Raw genomic sequence first — 16859 nt, 5'->3', positions numbered from 1 at the left:
TAGAGAATCCTGTCATTTTAAAAAGTTCTGTGGCTAGGGTTTTTTTGGGATTTTTTTTTCTTTAATTTGGAAGAATTCAGAACTGTATCTGGTCTGTATGAACACATAGTTTTGGTTTTGTGGGTGAAGTTTAGCCTTGTCATCCCTCTCCCACTTCTGTTTTCCTTTTTCTTTTTTTTTTTGTACATCTGTGAGGTAGAGATAGTCTTGCTATGGCTGCACAACACTGTCACCTTCATAGTGGTTGAAGAATGAGAAATGTCTGCTAGTTTAACAAAAATGACAAAATAGAAAGCATGTAGCATGAATCAGTTTATCTGGTTGTGTTACTTTTTAACTAACTGATAACGTTGCTACTTGGCACATGCACTTTTTTTCCTTGATCACATGCATATTTTCTAGTAACTGTTTCTCTGTGCGACATGGATTTGCCACCTATTTAGTGTTAATGACGTAGGCCTGAACAGGTGCTCTTCTGGCTGAAAGTATTAACCTTTATTTCTTGAGGGGTGGGAGGTTCTGTGTGAAAAGTGATAAGCATGGTGCACAGTATGAAGAAATTAGGTCACTGATGTATGTTCACTCTTTCTAACAATCCTCATGTAGGAAACTCAGTTGGGAAGATTAGAGTACAATATTATTACACATGTGGAAAGGGAGAAGAGATTAGCGGTTTGCATCTGAAATGTTCTTGAAAAAAGAGTTAGCTAGGTTGTGGTTTCTGTTCCAAGTCATCCTATTACTAGATTTAAAAGGTACAAATAAAAAGTATTTCAAAGCTTTGCAAGCAGTGATTTAAAATGAAAATACAAATGTCCTCTGGGTTTTCAATTAATAGTTTTGATCTTACAAAAGAATGGTCATTGATGTATTTGTATAAACTGAATTTTTGCATTTCTTCTGAAGTCATGTACAGTTTCTTTAGTCTGTGTATTTCTTCTCTTCATAAGATTCACTTTGTTTTCAGCAGGAGGTAATGCATAACTGGTATTGAAGTGTTTGGGAAAACATTTAAAATAAACATGTTTTTATTTTTGTTTTTAAGTTATTAATCAATACTATGCAGATGCTATGAATCCATTCCTGCTGTCATTTTCCTCCCTAAAGCCAGAGCTTTGGTCTCTGCTGAAGATGGTCTGAAACTGAGAAGGAATAGGGAAGGTATTCATCCAAGGTGTATCATACTGTATAAAGCTAGCTTTCCAAGGTGCAGGATCTCCCTGTCGCTGCTTCAGAGGCAATGCAGAACTCTGCCCTTGGTGCTACTGGCTCAGTCACTGTTCCCAGAGCAGTGAGCTTCACAGGCAAGCCCCTTGTGTGTATAGAGCAGCTACGCTAGCCAGCCACCTAAAGCTTTCTATCTGATGTTGTATTGTTCATTTTTCAGTTGTGATTGGATGTATTCATACATAACTGTGACAGTATTTTATCAGTAATGTCAAACTTTCATCTGTCTTTTTTAGAATAACAATAATTTGGATGCCTGTTGTGCAGTTCTCTCTCAAGAGAGCACAAAATATCTCTACGGTGAAGGAGACCTGAGTTTTTCGGATGATTCTGGGATTCCTGGACTACGAAATCACATGACATCTCTTAATTTGGATTTGCAGTCACAGAATGTCTATCACCATGGAAGAGAAGGAAGTAGAATGAATGGAAGTAGGACTCTAGCTCACAGTGTTAGTGATGGACACCTTCAAACCAGTCAGTCCAACAATGAACTGTTTCAGCAGGAACCACAGACAGCACCTGCACAGGTTCCACAAGGATTTAATGTCTTTGGGATAGCTAATACAGTTAGTGCTTCTAATCCAGGGCAGCATCTTGGATTTCACCTAGGCAGCAAAGGAGTATCTAACTTGTCTCAACAAACACCCAGATTCAACCCCATTATGGTAACTTTAGCCCCAAACATTCAGCCTGGTCGCAATACCCCAACGTCTTTGCACATACATGGTGTACCTCCTCCTGTACTTAACAGTCCCCAGGGAAATTCTATCTATATTAGGCCTTACATCACAGCTCCTAGTGGTACTGCTCGGCAAACACAGCAGCAGCCAGGCTGGGCATCTCAGTTTAATCCCATGCACCCTCAGCAAGTCTACCAGACTTCACAGCCAAGTCCCTGGACTACTATTCCTACATCCAGTACTACGCCACATACCTCATCGCAACACTCAACACAGCCAAACCAGCAAGGCCACCAGACTTCTCATGTGTACATGCCTATCAGTTCTCCTACTACTCCACAAGCACCTATGATTCATTCATCTGGTAGCTCACAATCTTCTGCTCATAGCCAATACAACATTCAAAATATATCCACAGGACCTCGCAAAAATCAAATTGAAATCAAACTTGAACCGCCACAAAGAAACAGTTCTTCTAAATTGCGTTCAACTGGCCCTCGCACCTCCACCGTTCCCTCTTCCCTCAATAGCCAGACATTAAGTAGAAGTCAGCCCACTGTTTACATATCGGCCAGTCCTCCAAATACTGATGAAGTGATCACACGTGGTCAGCCCAAGGTCTACATTTCAGCAAATGCCACAACAGGAGATGATCAACTTGTGCGGAACCAGCCCACGCTTTTCATATCCACAAATCCTGGAGTATCTACTACTGCTAGGAATATGTCTGGTCAAGTAAGCATGGGTCCTGCATTTATTCATCACCATCCACCCAAGAGTCGAGCAGTGGGCAACAGCACCACTGCAACTTCTCCTCGAGTGGTTGTTACTCAGCCTAACACAAAATATACTTTTAAAATTACAGTTTCTCCAAATAAGCCCCCTGCAGTTTCCCCAGGGGTAGTATCCCCAACTTTTGAACCTACAAACCTTCTAAACCTTCCTGATCACTATGTTGAACCAGAGGGTATCCAGCATCTTACTGACCCTGTTTTAGCACATGTGGATAGGATCAGTGATGCACGGAAATTGAGTATGGGATCTGATGATGCTGCCTACACACAAGGTAATATTCTTAATATAAATTGCAGAGATTTTTACCAGGTTGTCAATTCAGTGTGTAGATTGCAGAACAGGAAACAGTTAGTAACCTTTATGATGTTAATACAGTGTCTTTAATTTTAGGATTTGTGTTTCCTAAATAAATAAAAGCATTTTATAAGCAATTCATACATTTCTTTTATGGTAAAGACATGTAACTGAATACTTAGAGATATTCTTCTGTTTGTCTTAAGTAGATATGTTATCTGTTTAATGAAGTGGAATCATACCATCTTCATTTTTATGTTGTTCTGAAAGAAAAATCTAGTTTGTTCAACTTGTCCTAGTGATTTAAAGCTACAATTCCATTATCAGATTTTTAAATCTGTTGAGATACTGTTTACATTGGATAATTTTTTTTGTGAGTGTTCTTTAAGAAGAAAGAAAAGCAGACTTCAAAAGCAATTAATGGCACAAAGTGTTGGCCTGGCCTCCATGTTTCCTACTATGTTCCTGGCAATAAAATGCTTGAAGTCTTGATACTTACTTCTGTTACATTTTAAAATGTGAAAAGGAACACCAAACCAAAGTAATCTGTTTTAAGGGGTCAGCGGTAATGGAGGCGTAAAGCTTAGAATATGTGATAAAGCGAGATAACCTGTTAATCTTTTTCTTCTGTTTTCATGGGTTTGCATGCTTTTATTACCAACTTAATGGTTTATTAACCTTCCTGTGAGCTTTTTACATAAAAATGTTGAATGAGTCTTAGGATATTTAAGCAGTATTCACAATAGGTTGTCAAAATAATTTGTCTTTGACCTCACTGGTCCCCTCTGGACCTAGCAAACAATTCTGAATTTAAAAAACTGGCCTGTTGCACAACCAGTGTAAACATTCTTCAAATGAACTTAGCCATTTTATTTTTTGTAAGTAAGTACAGTGATCAGGACACTGGAAGCCAGATCTGCATCTGGAATACCACGTTAATGAAGTAAATAAAAAAATTATTCCAGCTTGTGCACTGCTTCTGGATATAACTATATTTAGTGAGGAATAGTTAATCCTAACTCAAGAGTTTCCAAAGGTTATGTGTCAAAACCAAAAAGCTAATCATCCTTACGTTCTCTTATGTTCAGTGCATAAAGAACTTCAGAAAATTCATCTGTAGGTAAGCAAAAAAATTGCCCCCCCATATCATATTTCCATTTCTTACTTTGGAGGGAGACTTAGCTGTTTGTTTTAGTCTTAGTCCTGGAAAACTTCATATACCAGAAATATGGCAATTGAAATCTTGTCCTTAGGCTTTAAACAGTCTTTTAGGTCATGAACTTGCTTCCCAAGCAAGTTGGATACTTTTTAGGGGCTTGATAAAACTGCTCATTTTGGAGAGTTGTCCCTTTTGTCTGTTTTTCCTTTCTGAGGGCACTGACTTCTACCAGTTCTACCTTTTTATCTCTCGTACCCTTGGTAGTGATGGCCGCTGTGACCTCTCCGCAAGCTGCAGGTGTCAGCATTCAGTTTATCAAGGTCAGGCAAGCTTGATACACAACCTAGAGTTCCAGAAGCATTGACCTCATAGTTGCTGTGGAGCCCAGCTCTTCCTGAAGCCAAGCTGCAGCTATTAGATGATGTGTAGATCTATGATGTGGGCTGGTACAACTTTAGGGACCTCAGGAAATCACCATCCTTCTGTGTCCTTCACTAGAAAGTGCACTTAATAGTCCTGAAGCTCTTTACGTGTAGAGATTTCTGGCATGTGTGCTCCAGTTCTGCTGCAAGAAGTGCAGTGTTTCTTACATTTTTGTTATTAATTAATATCTGTAAAGTTGAGAAGTCTGTGATAGACTTACTGTATGATATTGATATCTGGAAGTCCTAACTGTTGCTTTTAAACATGTTTCTTATACTTAGCAGTGGTTTCTTTTTCGTCTTGCATACAAAAAGGGATTTGAGTTACTTCATGTTTTCTCTGTATTCTAAATTGCTTATGATTTAGCCAGACTGCCAGAATCCTTCCATGCAAGGTGCTTGTTTCATTTTAATTTTAGCCAGAGAAGATGAGTAGTTTCTCTGGCCATGATTAGAGAAAGATGTATTTTTATCAGCTTTTCTCTTTCTACCAGAGTGCTCCTTATCTTGGCAGGGAGAACTGAAACTGGCTTGGGGAAAAAGAAACCTTGGGGTGAAAGATGCAGTTGCTTTGATGTCAAATGAAATTTCCTTTGCTCTTTTTATTTATTTTACATTTATATACATGGTCCAGCCCAGGAGAACAGAAGATGTGTTTGACTTCTCTGTAGGTGCTGCTGCTTGCCATGAAAGAAGCTTTGCTTAATTGCTGTGTGTGTAGGCACCTCAGTCTCCTTCCATGATATTTCTGGTTTCCCTCCCAAGAAAGTTGCAGTGGGTAGTAGAAGGCTGCCCCAGATCTGTCTTATTTGCTGCCAAACCTGGAGGTTACAGAATGTGTAAAGGAGTGGGTACAGCTCAGATAAGATCAATGTCATTTTCCTGGAATGCTTGCTTGTGTCTCTGGCACTTACTCTGTCATCCTGAGAAACTCACTGTCACCAGACTTCTCAGAACTGGTTGCTGAGGGATGTTTCTCATTTTCTAGGATTCTAGTTTGAGATACTGAGGAGTCACTTGTGGAAGTGTCGAGTGCATGTGTCTGCTGTTAAAGTCAGTAAGAATTTATGGTGCTGTGAGAAGAATAATGCTAGATGTATGCCCAGAAGTACAGCCAAAAGAGGATGCATTTTTATGTGTTCAGTATCACTTCTGTCAGTGTGCAGGAATATTCCCATTACTTAGTAGAGATTACAATTTATAATTAGTTTTATTAATATGAAGTAGTTAAGTGGGATTTCAATGTGTAATTTAGTTTAGTATAACATGTCTTATGGATGGAAAATTGGAATCTTGTTAGAAATTGAAAATGCTGTACTCAGATACCTTTTTGTGATGTATGCATGTCATGTGATGAGTAGTGAGGCTGAACAGTTATTTAATAGTTGCTCATTCTGGGTATCGCTTTCCATCTGTGTAAAGAGAAGGCAACCTCTCAAGAAAATACATAATTGTATAATAAAATCACTAGGTGCATGTTTTCTTACTAGGTAACTTAAGTCCTTTGGTTAAATATTATACGCCTTTGACTGACTGATGTTTTCATAATTTTTTCTTCAACTTGAAAGAGGATGGTGTGCAAAGTTGAGTGAATCATTGGTACCAATTGTAGTTATATATGTGGAAGCATGTTTGCTTAGCAATTCTTGCCACTCTGTTTTTAAAGTAAATAAATTAATTTATAAACTAGATTAGTAAATTAATATTTTGCACAGCTCTTGCTTTGGTTTCTTGGAGATCTTTGAAACTTAAAAAAAATTAAATAAAGCTGCAGGAAACAACTTTTTTTCATTCTTAGCCAGTCCTCGTAGATGTTTAAGTAAAAAGACTTGAATAAGATACAGCTGTGGCCTGTGCACCAAGGGGCTCTGAGCCCATATGGTCTAAGAAAAAATACCACCTTATATTTGGCTCTGTATATCAGGCCCCACTCTTCACTGATGTTCCTTTAAAAAATTAGGGGAAGAGAGTATTGAAAAGACAGAACAAAGAAATCAGTTTGAACTATTAAAGTTGCATATCAGATGACTGAATTCTGTGCAGCTTCAGGTTTAGACAACATGCCCAAGCATAAGTTGTGAGACTCTCATGAACCTCCTGCCGCAGTGTAATTGCATTGTCAGAAATCCCCTCCATATCTGACAAACTAAGAGATTTTAAAACTGTGTAGGTCTATAGGATAGGGTGAAATCGTTGTATTCCTAGATTAGAATTTATCTTAGAAACATTTAAAATGATAAAATATACTCTTAACGTTAAAATTCACATTCACAGAGTCTTTGAGAAAACAATTATGCATACATTTACAAACTTCAAGGTATATTTAGTGCCCGATTGAGAAGGTCTCTGGGAGAGGAAGAGTGAACTTCTGTCCTCCAGACTTTTATGCTCCTTCCTGTAATTATAATGATATACAGCTTTTATGTGAAAATGTGCACTTTGGTTGTCAGAGGAAACAGTGGCATCTGCCAGGGCATTGAAGTGTACTGTACTCTGCTGAATGCAAACATGCAGAAGTATAAAAAAACTAAATGTGCCAAATACCCTGTTTGCACTTGAGAAAACGTTTTCAGTTGCTCTGAGCAACGCTAGAGGGAGCTGAATACTTAAATTACGGCTTTCCATTCATAATTACAACACTGAAATAGGACGGTTTTGTCTTCCCCCATCATTGTTTTCCTGCAGCTACCAAATTGGTATTAAAACAAAATTACCAAATTGTATATGAAAGTCTCTGCTTACACCAATCTTTCAAGTTCCTTATCAAAGTTACTTTTAATAAGTAGAAGGATAGCGCAGTAGTGTCAAGTGATTCTTCTTTAATTGCAATGGTAATTTTTAGTGTGTGTTTTTAAAACCTATTGGGATTTGAAATTGTGAGATGGTAGTCCCAAAGTTCCTAGGAAAATAAAGTGCATGACTTTCCAGACATGACATGAAAATGAAAAGCATGTAGTAATGCTGGGGGCATCCATCAGTGCCTTCTCCTCCTTGTACAGTTCCATACTGACAGCTGAATTTCTAAACCACACAAGTGGGAGAACATCAAAATGAGGAATCTTGGGTTCTTTTTCTTTACAAAAGTAGTTTAAAAAAGGAGATGAGGGATGCACAGGCAAAGTTTAGTCATAGTTGAACTCTTGAGGCCATGCCATACAACCTGATATTCTGGTAACAATGCTCCTCACCTGGCACATCCAGCAGCACTGGCTACTTGGCAGCAGCCTGCATCCACCATTTGACATGTCTGAGGAGTTCTGGGTCTGGGCAGTAGAGCATAGCTGTGTTGCCTTAGCAGGCTTACCAAGGTAATGAAAACAGAAGAGACTGTCTAAAACTGGAAATAAAACGTAGAAAGAAAAAGGACTTGTACACTCTCTACCAGAGTAGAGGCGAAATAGTCTTTGATTTCCTTTCTTTAGACTTCATTTTCTGTTTGTAAAAGGCTTTTCAAGAGGAGAGGCTGTCTGCTGAGAATACTTACCTGATAATTTCAAGTCTTCAACAAAAATCTTTATACTGAGGTTTCAGTTATTATGTTTTGATTTTACATATGAGCACAGCTACAATTTTTACTGTAGTGCAACTACTGTGACCCAAAGTAAAGGTGTCCGTTTATGAAAACTTCTGTGATTTGAATAAAATGTAGCAGAAGCTAGGTGTCATTTCAGTATCTTGTGAACATTTGTGACTCAAAAGCCTAGGCTGGATCTCAGTATGGTCTGTAACACTGTTCAAAAATAGTTTGGCATGGTTCCTCCTTTTAAAGAACCTCTGGAAGACAAAATGCAATGTGTGAATGAATGAATGAGCAGGCAGGATCTGCAGGAGAAGTCAGTTGCCAGAGATGTGGAGCGTTCCATCTTTTTGATGTTGTTTTGGGGTTTTTTTTTTCTCTGCTATTATTTGGGAAACCTAGGCAACCAGATTTGAGTGCTTCTAATTTTTTGGTACCTGAAGAAATTGTGAGGAGTTAAACATCATGTTCCAGCTGGAGTTCGGTTTAAAGACTTTGTAAGGCAAATTCAGTCTTTTTTAAAATACCGTGTTATTGCTACTTCTTTATAATTTCCAGGGTGATATAAAGGTACATAGTCTGTGAAAATGATCACAGTTTAGGAATTACTAGTGGATGGATGAATGAATGGCTGTGCAGAAATTAAAATTATTCTTTAGTTTATTTAATTAAATACATTTTTATAGAAGATGGTTATTGCTTTGAGCAGTGATATCTACTTTTTTGATTATATTTAATAGTAAACCTGCCTTCAGTGAAATAAACTCATTAGATTGCATGAATTTGTGTCATCTGCTACTTAGGTTCTTTATACATTTAAAAAACTGTGGTTTGAAACTGTGAAGTTCTGCTACCTTCACTGTTTCTAAATTAGGTCTCCTTGTGCCTTTTGCTTTACAAATAGTAACCAGTGTTAGAAATTAGAAGCTGAGCTAATGGTTCTGCACCATAGTTTAGGGGTAAAGTGACATACAGTCCAGCTTTTGACAAGTATCAGTTTGCTAGTGGTGTGCTTATTTATGATTTGGTATCATTTGATGGTTTGTACTATGATGAACACTGGATCCAATCCTAATTGTAATAAGCATATGCAGAGCTCCATATTGCAGTTGTCTGAAATCCTCTTCATGCTACCTGTTTTACAGTAGTTAAGATGAATACACACAGAAATATTTGTTCCTGCCTTTGGGTAGTTAGTCTTGTCGGTTTTTAAGATTACAGTTAAATTTTGCATGGCCATTTATTGCATTGTATGGCTTTCTCATATTTGCTTGTCTGTAGTTAGCTTGTGCTGTTTTCAAAAATACAGCACTTTCTGTCTTATGGCAGAGTTTTTCTTGTGAGGAAATTGGAAAAGCAGTCTGTAGCAGTGGTTTTTTCAGTGTTTTTCCCAAAAGAGTGCCAACTTGCTTCTTAATCTGATGTTGCCATGTGAAGGATAATAAAGTAGATAAAATGGGACTTTATGTATTGCAGCTTTACTGGTACACCAGAAGGCCAGGATGGAGCGACTTCAACGAGAACTTGAGGTTCAAAAGAAAAAGTTGGATAAACTAAAATCAGAGGTCAATGAAATGGAGAATAATCTAACACGAAGGCGCCTGAAAAGATCGAATTCTGTTTCCCAAATTCCATCAGTAAGTTGAAACATCTGTAGGGTATAAACCTAACCACAAGTGTGGTCTGGCACAATAAATGGAAGGAAGACTTGTTCGTATATTGACAATATACTAGGGACAGGCAGTATAGTTAGAATTAAGTTGGTGAACAGTGGAGTTCAGAGTAAGGACTAAAAATGTGTCATTTAACCACAAGCTTGCAGCTTGCTAGTTGCTTTGTGAAGAACTGCTTTTACAGGCAGTCACTAAAGGTTTGGCGTGATAGTCCTTACAAGTTAATACTCATACTGTTATCACACCAAGTACTTTTGGTCTTGGTGCATATACTGAGCTCAAAGAAACTAATTAATGAACCAGTTTTCAGTGCTAGATGATCATCCATTGATCTGGTGGACCAGACCACTGGCTGTGCCCTGACTGAAGTTTGGAGTTGTTCAGTCTGCTCTGAAGTCTGATGAGAGAGAAATATTCAGTAGGTCTGGAAGCTTTTTCTAAGATAATGCTTGGATTAAAAGAAAGGTAGTCATTAGGGAAGATTCTTTTATCATAATTTCTGAAATAATTAAATGTTGTCTACCTGTGCGTGAATGATAACTGTTCATAAACTGGGAAAATTTGTCTAACAGGCAGATTTATTTTTTCAGCTGGAAGAAATGCAACAGTTAAGAAGTTGTAACAGACAGCTGCAGATAGACATAGATTGCCTAACCAAAGAGATTGATCTTTTTCAAGCAAGAGGTACAGTATGTCTTAGTACATCAGTAACTGTAAATGTTGATTTTTTTCACTGTCTACATGTTTCAAAAACGTCCATATAAATGATGGATATACATACTTTTTGATAAATCATCACATTAGTGTGAGTGAAACCATGGTAGTAACTGTCTTTAAAGCCTCTTGTTTTTGTCGGCCATATGATTTTCCTAATTCCACAGTCATTCCTATTTCATACAAATCTGATTATCTGTGTATCAAAGAAAGAGTAAGTTTTTTGAGTGATACATCTATACATATGTGTTCATCTCTCTCTTTTGTCTTCCACCTCTGTCTGTATTTAGTCTCTCAAGGTAGAAAATATAAAATGTGGTTGTAACTTCCAGTGTGCTCTCTGCTTTCTTTGTCTGCAGGGACAAAGCCTTTGGTCATGGGGGTGAAATGATGAGACAGCTGAGCCAGTTCAAGAACTGCCAGCAAGAAAGCCTCTCTCTTCCTGCTTCTCTCTCTTGCCACTTAGCTCTGCCTCTGTATTTGTTTTTTAGACTCTTTGCAGAGCTGATTCTGTTCACAAGCCAAGCTAAAACTTGCATTGCTGGAAAAGCTTGCTGTAGCTGATGTGAGGGAGAGGCACAGGAAGGGAGAACTGAGATAGTGAGAGGGAAGGAATTGATGCTTCCCACTCCAGAAGCAGTGAGCTGTTAGATCAGCTGGGACATGAGTTCCACACATGAACACAAAAGTCAGTCTACCTGCAGTTCAGGAGAAGGCAGACAGGTGTGCTGAATGTAATGCTACACTGAAAGCCTGACCTTAAATAGAGTGAGTAGTGGGTGATTTTTTTTTTTTTTTTTGCTTGTTACAGTAAATTGCATTTAGAACTTTCTCTTGAGTTTTAATTCTAAGCCTGTATAATACATTGTGTAGTAGGTAAGATATCTCTGAGTATAGTTGCAATTTGGAAAAAGTCAGATATGATTTACTAATAAAATGATCTTAAAGAGTAACAGAAAAAGATACCTTTAAAGGAGTTTAGTTTGCTAGAGCTTGTCTCTGACTTTACTTTATATTACATATTTTGGGCAATAAGTTTGTTAAAGTGTATTGTTGAAATCACTAATATCTCACTTAGGTCTGTATTGACACCTTGATATAAAAGGTGATAAGTGAATAATAGTATGGTTATAGAATTACTGCCAGAAAAAACTGATATGCCTTCCTACTCAAGTTTATTTTTTTAAACTGCTGCACTTTTTTTTTTTATTTTTAGGACCACATTTTAATCCCAGCGCTATTCATAATTTTTACGATAATATTGGATTTCTTGGTCCGGTGCCACCAAAACCCAAAGGTATTGTATTGATAAAATTTGGATTTGATACAAATACCTGGTTTGTATCTAATACCAAGTTCTAATTTACAAATCTTAAGTGTTGATTTTGAAATAGATTACTTCAAAAGCATACAAACCTCACATTTTATTTGTATTGGCAGTAAATATGCTTCTGTTTGCTCTTGTTTCCTCTCTACTCATACGTTCAGGAAAGAGAAGTATATTAAATGGGTTATGTTAAAGATGAATAATATATTGTAAGGCAGTTTATGTAATGGAAGCATCCATCTTTAAAAATGAGCATGAGGTACATTGCTTAGGGGCCAATGAAACTCACTTAGATGACTTCACCATTATCCATAGTGAACAGTAGATTTACTTACATGTAGTAACAACTCAGGTGGGTTACCCTCACTGGAATTCATGGTTACTGCAGAATTTCTATTAACAAGTTACATGAAAGCCTCTTCTGACTATTGGTAAATATAGTTCTAGGTAGTTGAACAGGAAAGTAATGCAGAGCAGTAGGGAGTCAGTATTGCTGAGTATTAGCCACTCTTAAGCATTCTATTTATCATTAGTGTGCACATTACTTGCTTGTTCTGCACTCAAGGTGTCAAACAAAGCTGAACAATTACCTCTTGTGTTTTACATAAAGCAGAGAATGAATTCAGCTTGCTTGGAACATCATTATACTATGACTTTAGGCACACCATCTCACAAAACATGGAGATAATCCACAGGTGTTTCTGTGCAGTCTTTCTGTCCTGGAAGTTCTCCACATAATATAGATGCGTGTAGTTAATTGTCCTTGGGGTGTGCAGTAACTGTTGTTACAGAATCTCATCTTGGACATTTCTGACAATTCTGCATTGTAAAATGGTCTAGATAAATTGAACTTTTTGTCCCGCAGATCTTTTGCAGCACTTCCAAACTGATACTGTTTTTCATACTTTATAAAGCACTTTTTATCCTTCTACTACCTGAGCTGGTAGTTAAAATTCCGAGTAAAGTTAAATCCAAACACATTCCTATTAGACACATTTTACAACTGAACCATGAAGAACTTACAAGTTCTGTCATTATGTAGTTCCTTTTATAATAAATAAAAACTAACCTATCAAAGAAGAAAAATTAATTTTCTTTGACTTGTTGTCAACATTTTTATTGGCTTATCTTTTAGGAACTCCCAAATTTAAGTGTTTTGTTCAATCTATCTTGAAAATATAAAATTGACCCTGATTGGTTTATAAGCTCTAAAGTCCCTCTGTCAATTACCTTTCTTCTTTTTTTTAAAAAAAGTGTCACTGCTGTATCTTAGTTCTTCATTAACTTTAATTTTAATTTTATTTTAAGTTTCAATTTAGCTATCATGTAGCTAAAACAGAATTTCACTTAAAACAGAATTACTGCTGTTCACAAAAGAACAAAAATAATTCTTGTGCTGTGATCAGTAGTGTTGTACTTATGGAAATCTTGCTGTCATTTTGCAGCAATTGCCATTGCTGATGAGATGTTTTCCAGATGAAATAATGGGCTGAAAGGATTTCACAGTTACCTAAACTGGGGAACCCTTAACTTGAGAAGTCACTCATCTCTCTCTTCATCCTTTTCATTCCTTTTCTCTCTTCTTCTTTTCTCTTAAAATATTTGAAGATTACTGTCTAACACATCATGCAAAAAGATGTGTTGGTATTGCTGGGATGATTACTCTGTAGCATGACAGAGCCCTGCAATGTTTTTTATTTAGTACGTCTGCGTGCTGAGCTGGCTTGAAGAACTGCTACCTTCTTTCTAGAATCAAAAAGTTTGACATGTCAAAGGGTTACAAAGCACATACTTCTTGTCATAACGAATTTTAGACCACTTCATAGACCTCAGACTTCTAAATCTTCTAAATCCATGTTTCCTGTGCTGATTAATTTGCAAATTTTATTTCCTTTTTATGCCTTAGCTTTGAACTGAGGGAAGGGAAGAAAGCAGAGTTAAGGGATGGGAAACTTGATTTTTGTAGTTTTACCTTGAGCCTTTTGGCTTACCTACAATCAAGCTGTAGTCAAGGGGGTGGTAAAAAGCTGCTTCTGTCACTTTTAATAACTGTGCTGTTCTCAGAGGAACAAGATTGTTCTCAGTTACTGAAAAAAAAAATCTCAAAATTCTTTCTATGCTGTTTTCAGTTAGTAACTGCTTATCTTATCTCTTCCATGTCACAGATCAGAGGTCCATTGTGAAAACACCAAAGACTGTTCCAGACACAGATGAAGATGAGGGAGCTCAATGGAGTTGTACCGCCTGTACTTTTTTAAACCATCCTGCCTTAAATCGCTGTGAACAGTGTGAAATGCCCAGGCATTTCTGAGCCAACAGGCCCATTACCTTCCCTAAAACCATAGCAAACGTACAAGGAATTGTCCAGGCATTGGGGGGCAAAAAAAGCATTTATGCATAGGGTTTTGTAAAATGGAAGGTGTGACAAGATGGTGTTTTGCTATTGTTAAATGTCAGCCCACAGAGCAAGCAATACCTCAGAGCTGTGTCACAGGCAGCTGACGCTGATCAGCTGAAGGGCAATCTGCTGAGAGACTCGCCAGCTGCCTGAACCATGTACAGTATTACCAGGAACACACACCGTGTTCAGTGCCTGGGTGTCACCCATCCTCTTCTCTGCCCCAGTGTCACTACTGAATTTTGACAGGGGAAAGGAATAGAGTGCTAGTGTTTTTGTTTTCAGAGCTTTCAGTGAAACACTACATGCACAAAGGAAATCTTAAAAGGAACAAGGTTTAAATATTTAAACTGTTTGCTGCCACATAGTGCCTTTGATAAAGGGAAGAACTTCACAAATCAGTGGTACTCTTTGCCTTGTCTTCCCTGAAAACATCTCTGTGAAGCCAGAAATCATTACAATCACATCTAAAGATGAAAAGGAAAAACTGCATGCGTTGTCTGTACAATACACACAGTGAAATACCCCAAAGCTTTTCCTACTGTACATAGCTCTAGAGCCTGCTTTAAGTGATTTCCTTTCCTCACCTTTATTATTTTCTTGTACTTCTGTATGTATAGTGTAATAGTCTTTTTGTTAACTTTCTTTTTTTCCCTTTAAGTGATTAAGCACGATCATGTCCCTTTTTTTAAGCTTTTATCTGAGAGAAGCAATGCCTTAAAATAAGAGCATTAGTAAAAAACTATGCACAAAATAGCTTTCCTCTGCTCGTTCTGTACATTGCTCTTGTAAATGCTGATGATCTGTGAAGACCTGCAGATGCAGCGTGGTAAAAGTGCAGGAAAAGTTGGAAGAGTTCACGCATATAGTTCACTCTGTACACTGAGTTTTACGGTGGGTGACACAAAGGGAGCATTTTGTCTGCTGTGAGGAAACTATACTAGGAAACTTTCAACCCACCAACAGATCAGCATCCGAGTTAAGCTTGCTTCATCTGCTGGGTGTCTTGCAGACTCCTGAAGAGAGATTCATTGGGGAAGTACTTAAAGTGCCAAAATCAACAGCAGCAGCATCATACGGCTTTGTTCAAGGACTTTAAATGCTTTCCTGTTTTGGCAGCCAGTTTCTATACCTGACTTTGTGGTGAAGTCTCATATTTACAGAAAACAAGGATAGCAATATTTAGGACAACTGAAATAAAGGCTGGAAAAGAGAAATCAAACAGACTTGAACACTGAAGCAACCTCAAGCATCTCTTTTATTTTGATGATCTATTTTTTTAAGGAAAATACTCACATGATCGGGGATGTATGTAACCAAGATCAAGAAAATGGAATTCCAGTACAATATGCATGAAAGATGGCACACAAAGAATTATGTAGCAGCAGCACTTAGTGTGAGGCTGGAGGGAGTGCTAACCATGTAGCAAGAGACAAAGTAGACTGTCACCCACTGTAAACATCCGCCAGTGGACACTTTTATTAGGAGTTTTACAAGTGATCTATGTGAATGCACAGAGGCCTTTGTTTTGAAGGCTTTGCAATTTTTTTTATGTGGGAAGAAAATGTCAATCCCAGGTAATTAGGCAGTAGACCCAAAGCAGTTGCATTCAATGCATTTTGTTTATAAAATGAGGCCTTGTTTTTCAGCTTCATCTGCAGTTCTATGTGAAGATTGACAAATCAGTTTTTACCTGTTTATTAATAAAACCTAATTTGGATATCTTGAGTTGATGGTTTTGTGATTTAGCTGGGTAAACTGCCTTTGTAACAGATAAGTTATTTATAAAAATTAAAAAAAATATATTCTAATGCTTTCTTTTGTGATTTGTTTGCTTTTTCCATGCTGTGGAGCAACAGAATACTCAACGGAGCAATAAGCATTAACGGTATTAAAAGTAGGCTGATTTCTTATGACCAGAGTTTTTATTTAAGCCTTTTTTTTGTTGAACCTTGTCTCTCCTGCCATGCGTTACTCTGTTTAATTCCAATTCAGTGAGCATAAGGAATGTATTTCATAAAGTTGCACTGAGGAGATTGTTTCCTGACCAAAGACCCACTCATTTATTCATAAAGCAATAAGCTAGACACAGTCCCTTTTTACTTCCTGCTTCTGGGGTTCATGATTTTAAAAATGCTTTTCTAAATCAAAATGGGCAACTGCTTTGTGGTGACAGATGATGAACTAATGTTGATATAAACACGGTTTAAGGATGAATATGGTTAAACTGTATCTTGGTGCTATGGATATAAATGCTGTGAGATGTGGAGTGTTCCTTGACATGTCTTTCCCACATGGACCCTGTCGAAGCAGATATTTGTTATGTGGAGTTGAGCTTTCCTGAGACATACTGATGCTGTATAAAAGGCCTTCAGGAGACATCTATAAACTGATTTAGCAAAAAAAAGTTAGCTACAGATCCAGGAAAAAAAAAATCCTTAATGCATATTATTCAACTAGTGTGCCATAATCTGTAATATAAGAAACAGTGGTTGGAGTGAGGGGGCAACTGAATTTTTAAAGGAAAGTTGAGGGCAGGAAAGAGCATATTTGGAGAAATAGCTGAGATATAATCCTGCTCATTCTATGAAATGCATAAATGATCTTTTCCCTGAATTTGAAGGGGAAAAAAATACTTACATCCTTGCTC

At 37.5% G+C, this 16859-nt stretch overlaps 1 protein-coding gene across 1 annotated transcript in view; it reads left to right on the top strand.

The window, feature by feature from the left end:
• TAB2 (TGF-beta activated kinase 1 (MAP3K7) binding protein 2) overlaps positions 1-15937 on the top strand; it is a 60514-nt gene extending 44577 nt beyond the window's left edge. Inside the window, exons 3-7 of the mRNA XM_058801308.1 lie at positions 1464-2976; positions 9574-9734; positions 10361-10454; positions 11701-11781; positions 13977-15937. Coding sequence (XP_058657291.1) covers positions 1464-2976; positions 9574-9734; positions 10361-10454; positions 11701-11781; positions 13977-14122 — 1995 coding nt within the window. The 3' untranslated portion in view covers positions 14123-15937. The remainder of the gene's footprint in view (positions 1-1463; positions 2977-9573; positions 9735-10360; positions 10455-11700; positions 11782-13976) is intronic.
• Positions 15938-16859: the final 922 nt, after the last annotated feature.

Source organism: Ammospiza caudacuta, chromosome 3, assembly GCF_027887145.1.
Source record: "Ammospiza caudacuta isolate bAmmCau1 chromosome 3, bAmmCau1.pri, whole genome shotgun sequence".
Lineage (NCBI taxonomy): Eukaryota > Metazoa > Chordata > Aves > Passeriformes > Passerellidae > Ammospiza > Ammospiza caudacuta.
This window is presented reverse-complemented; position numbering and strand designations above follow the sequence as displayed.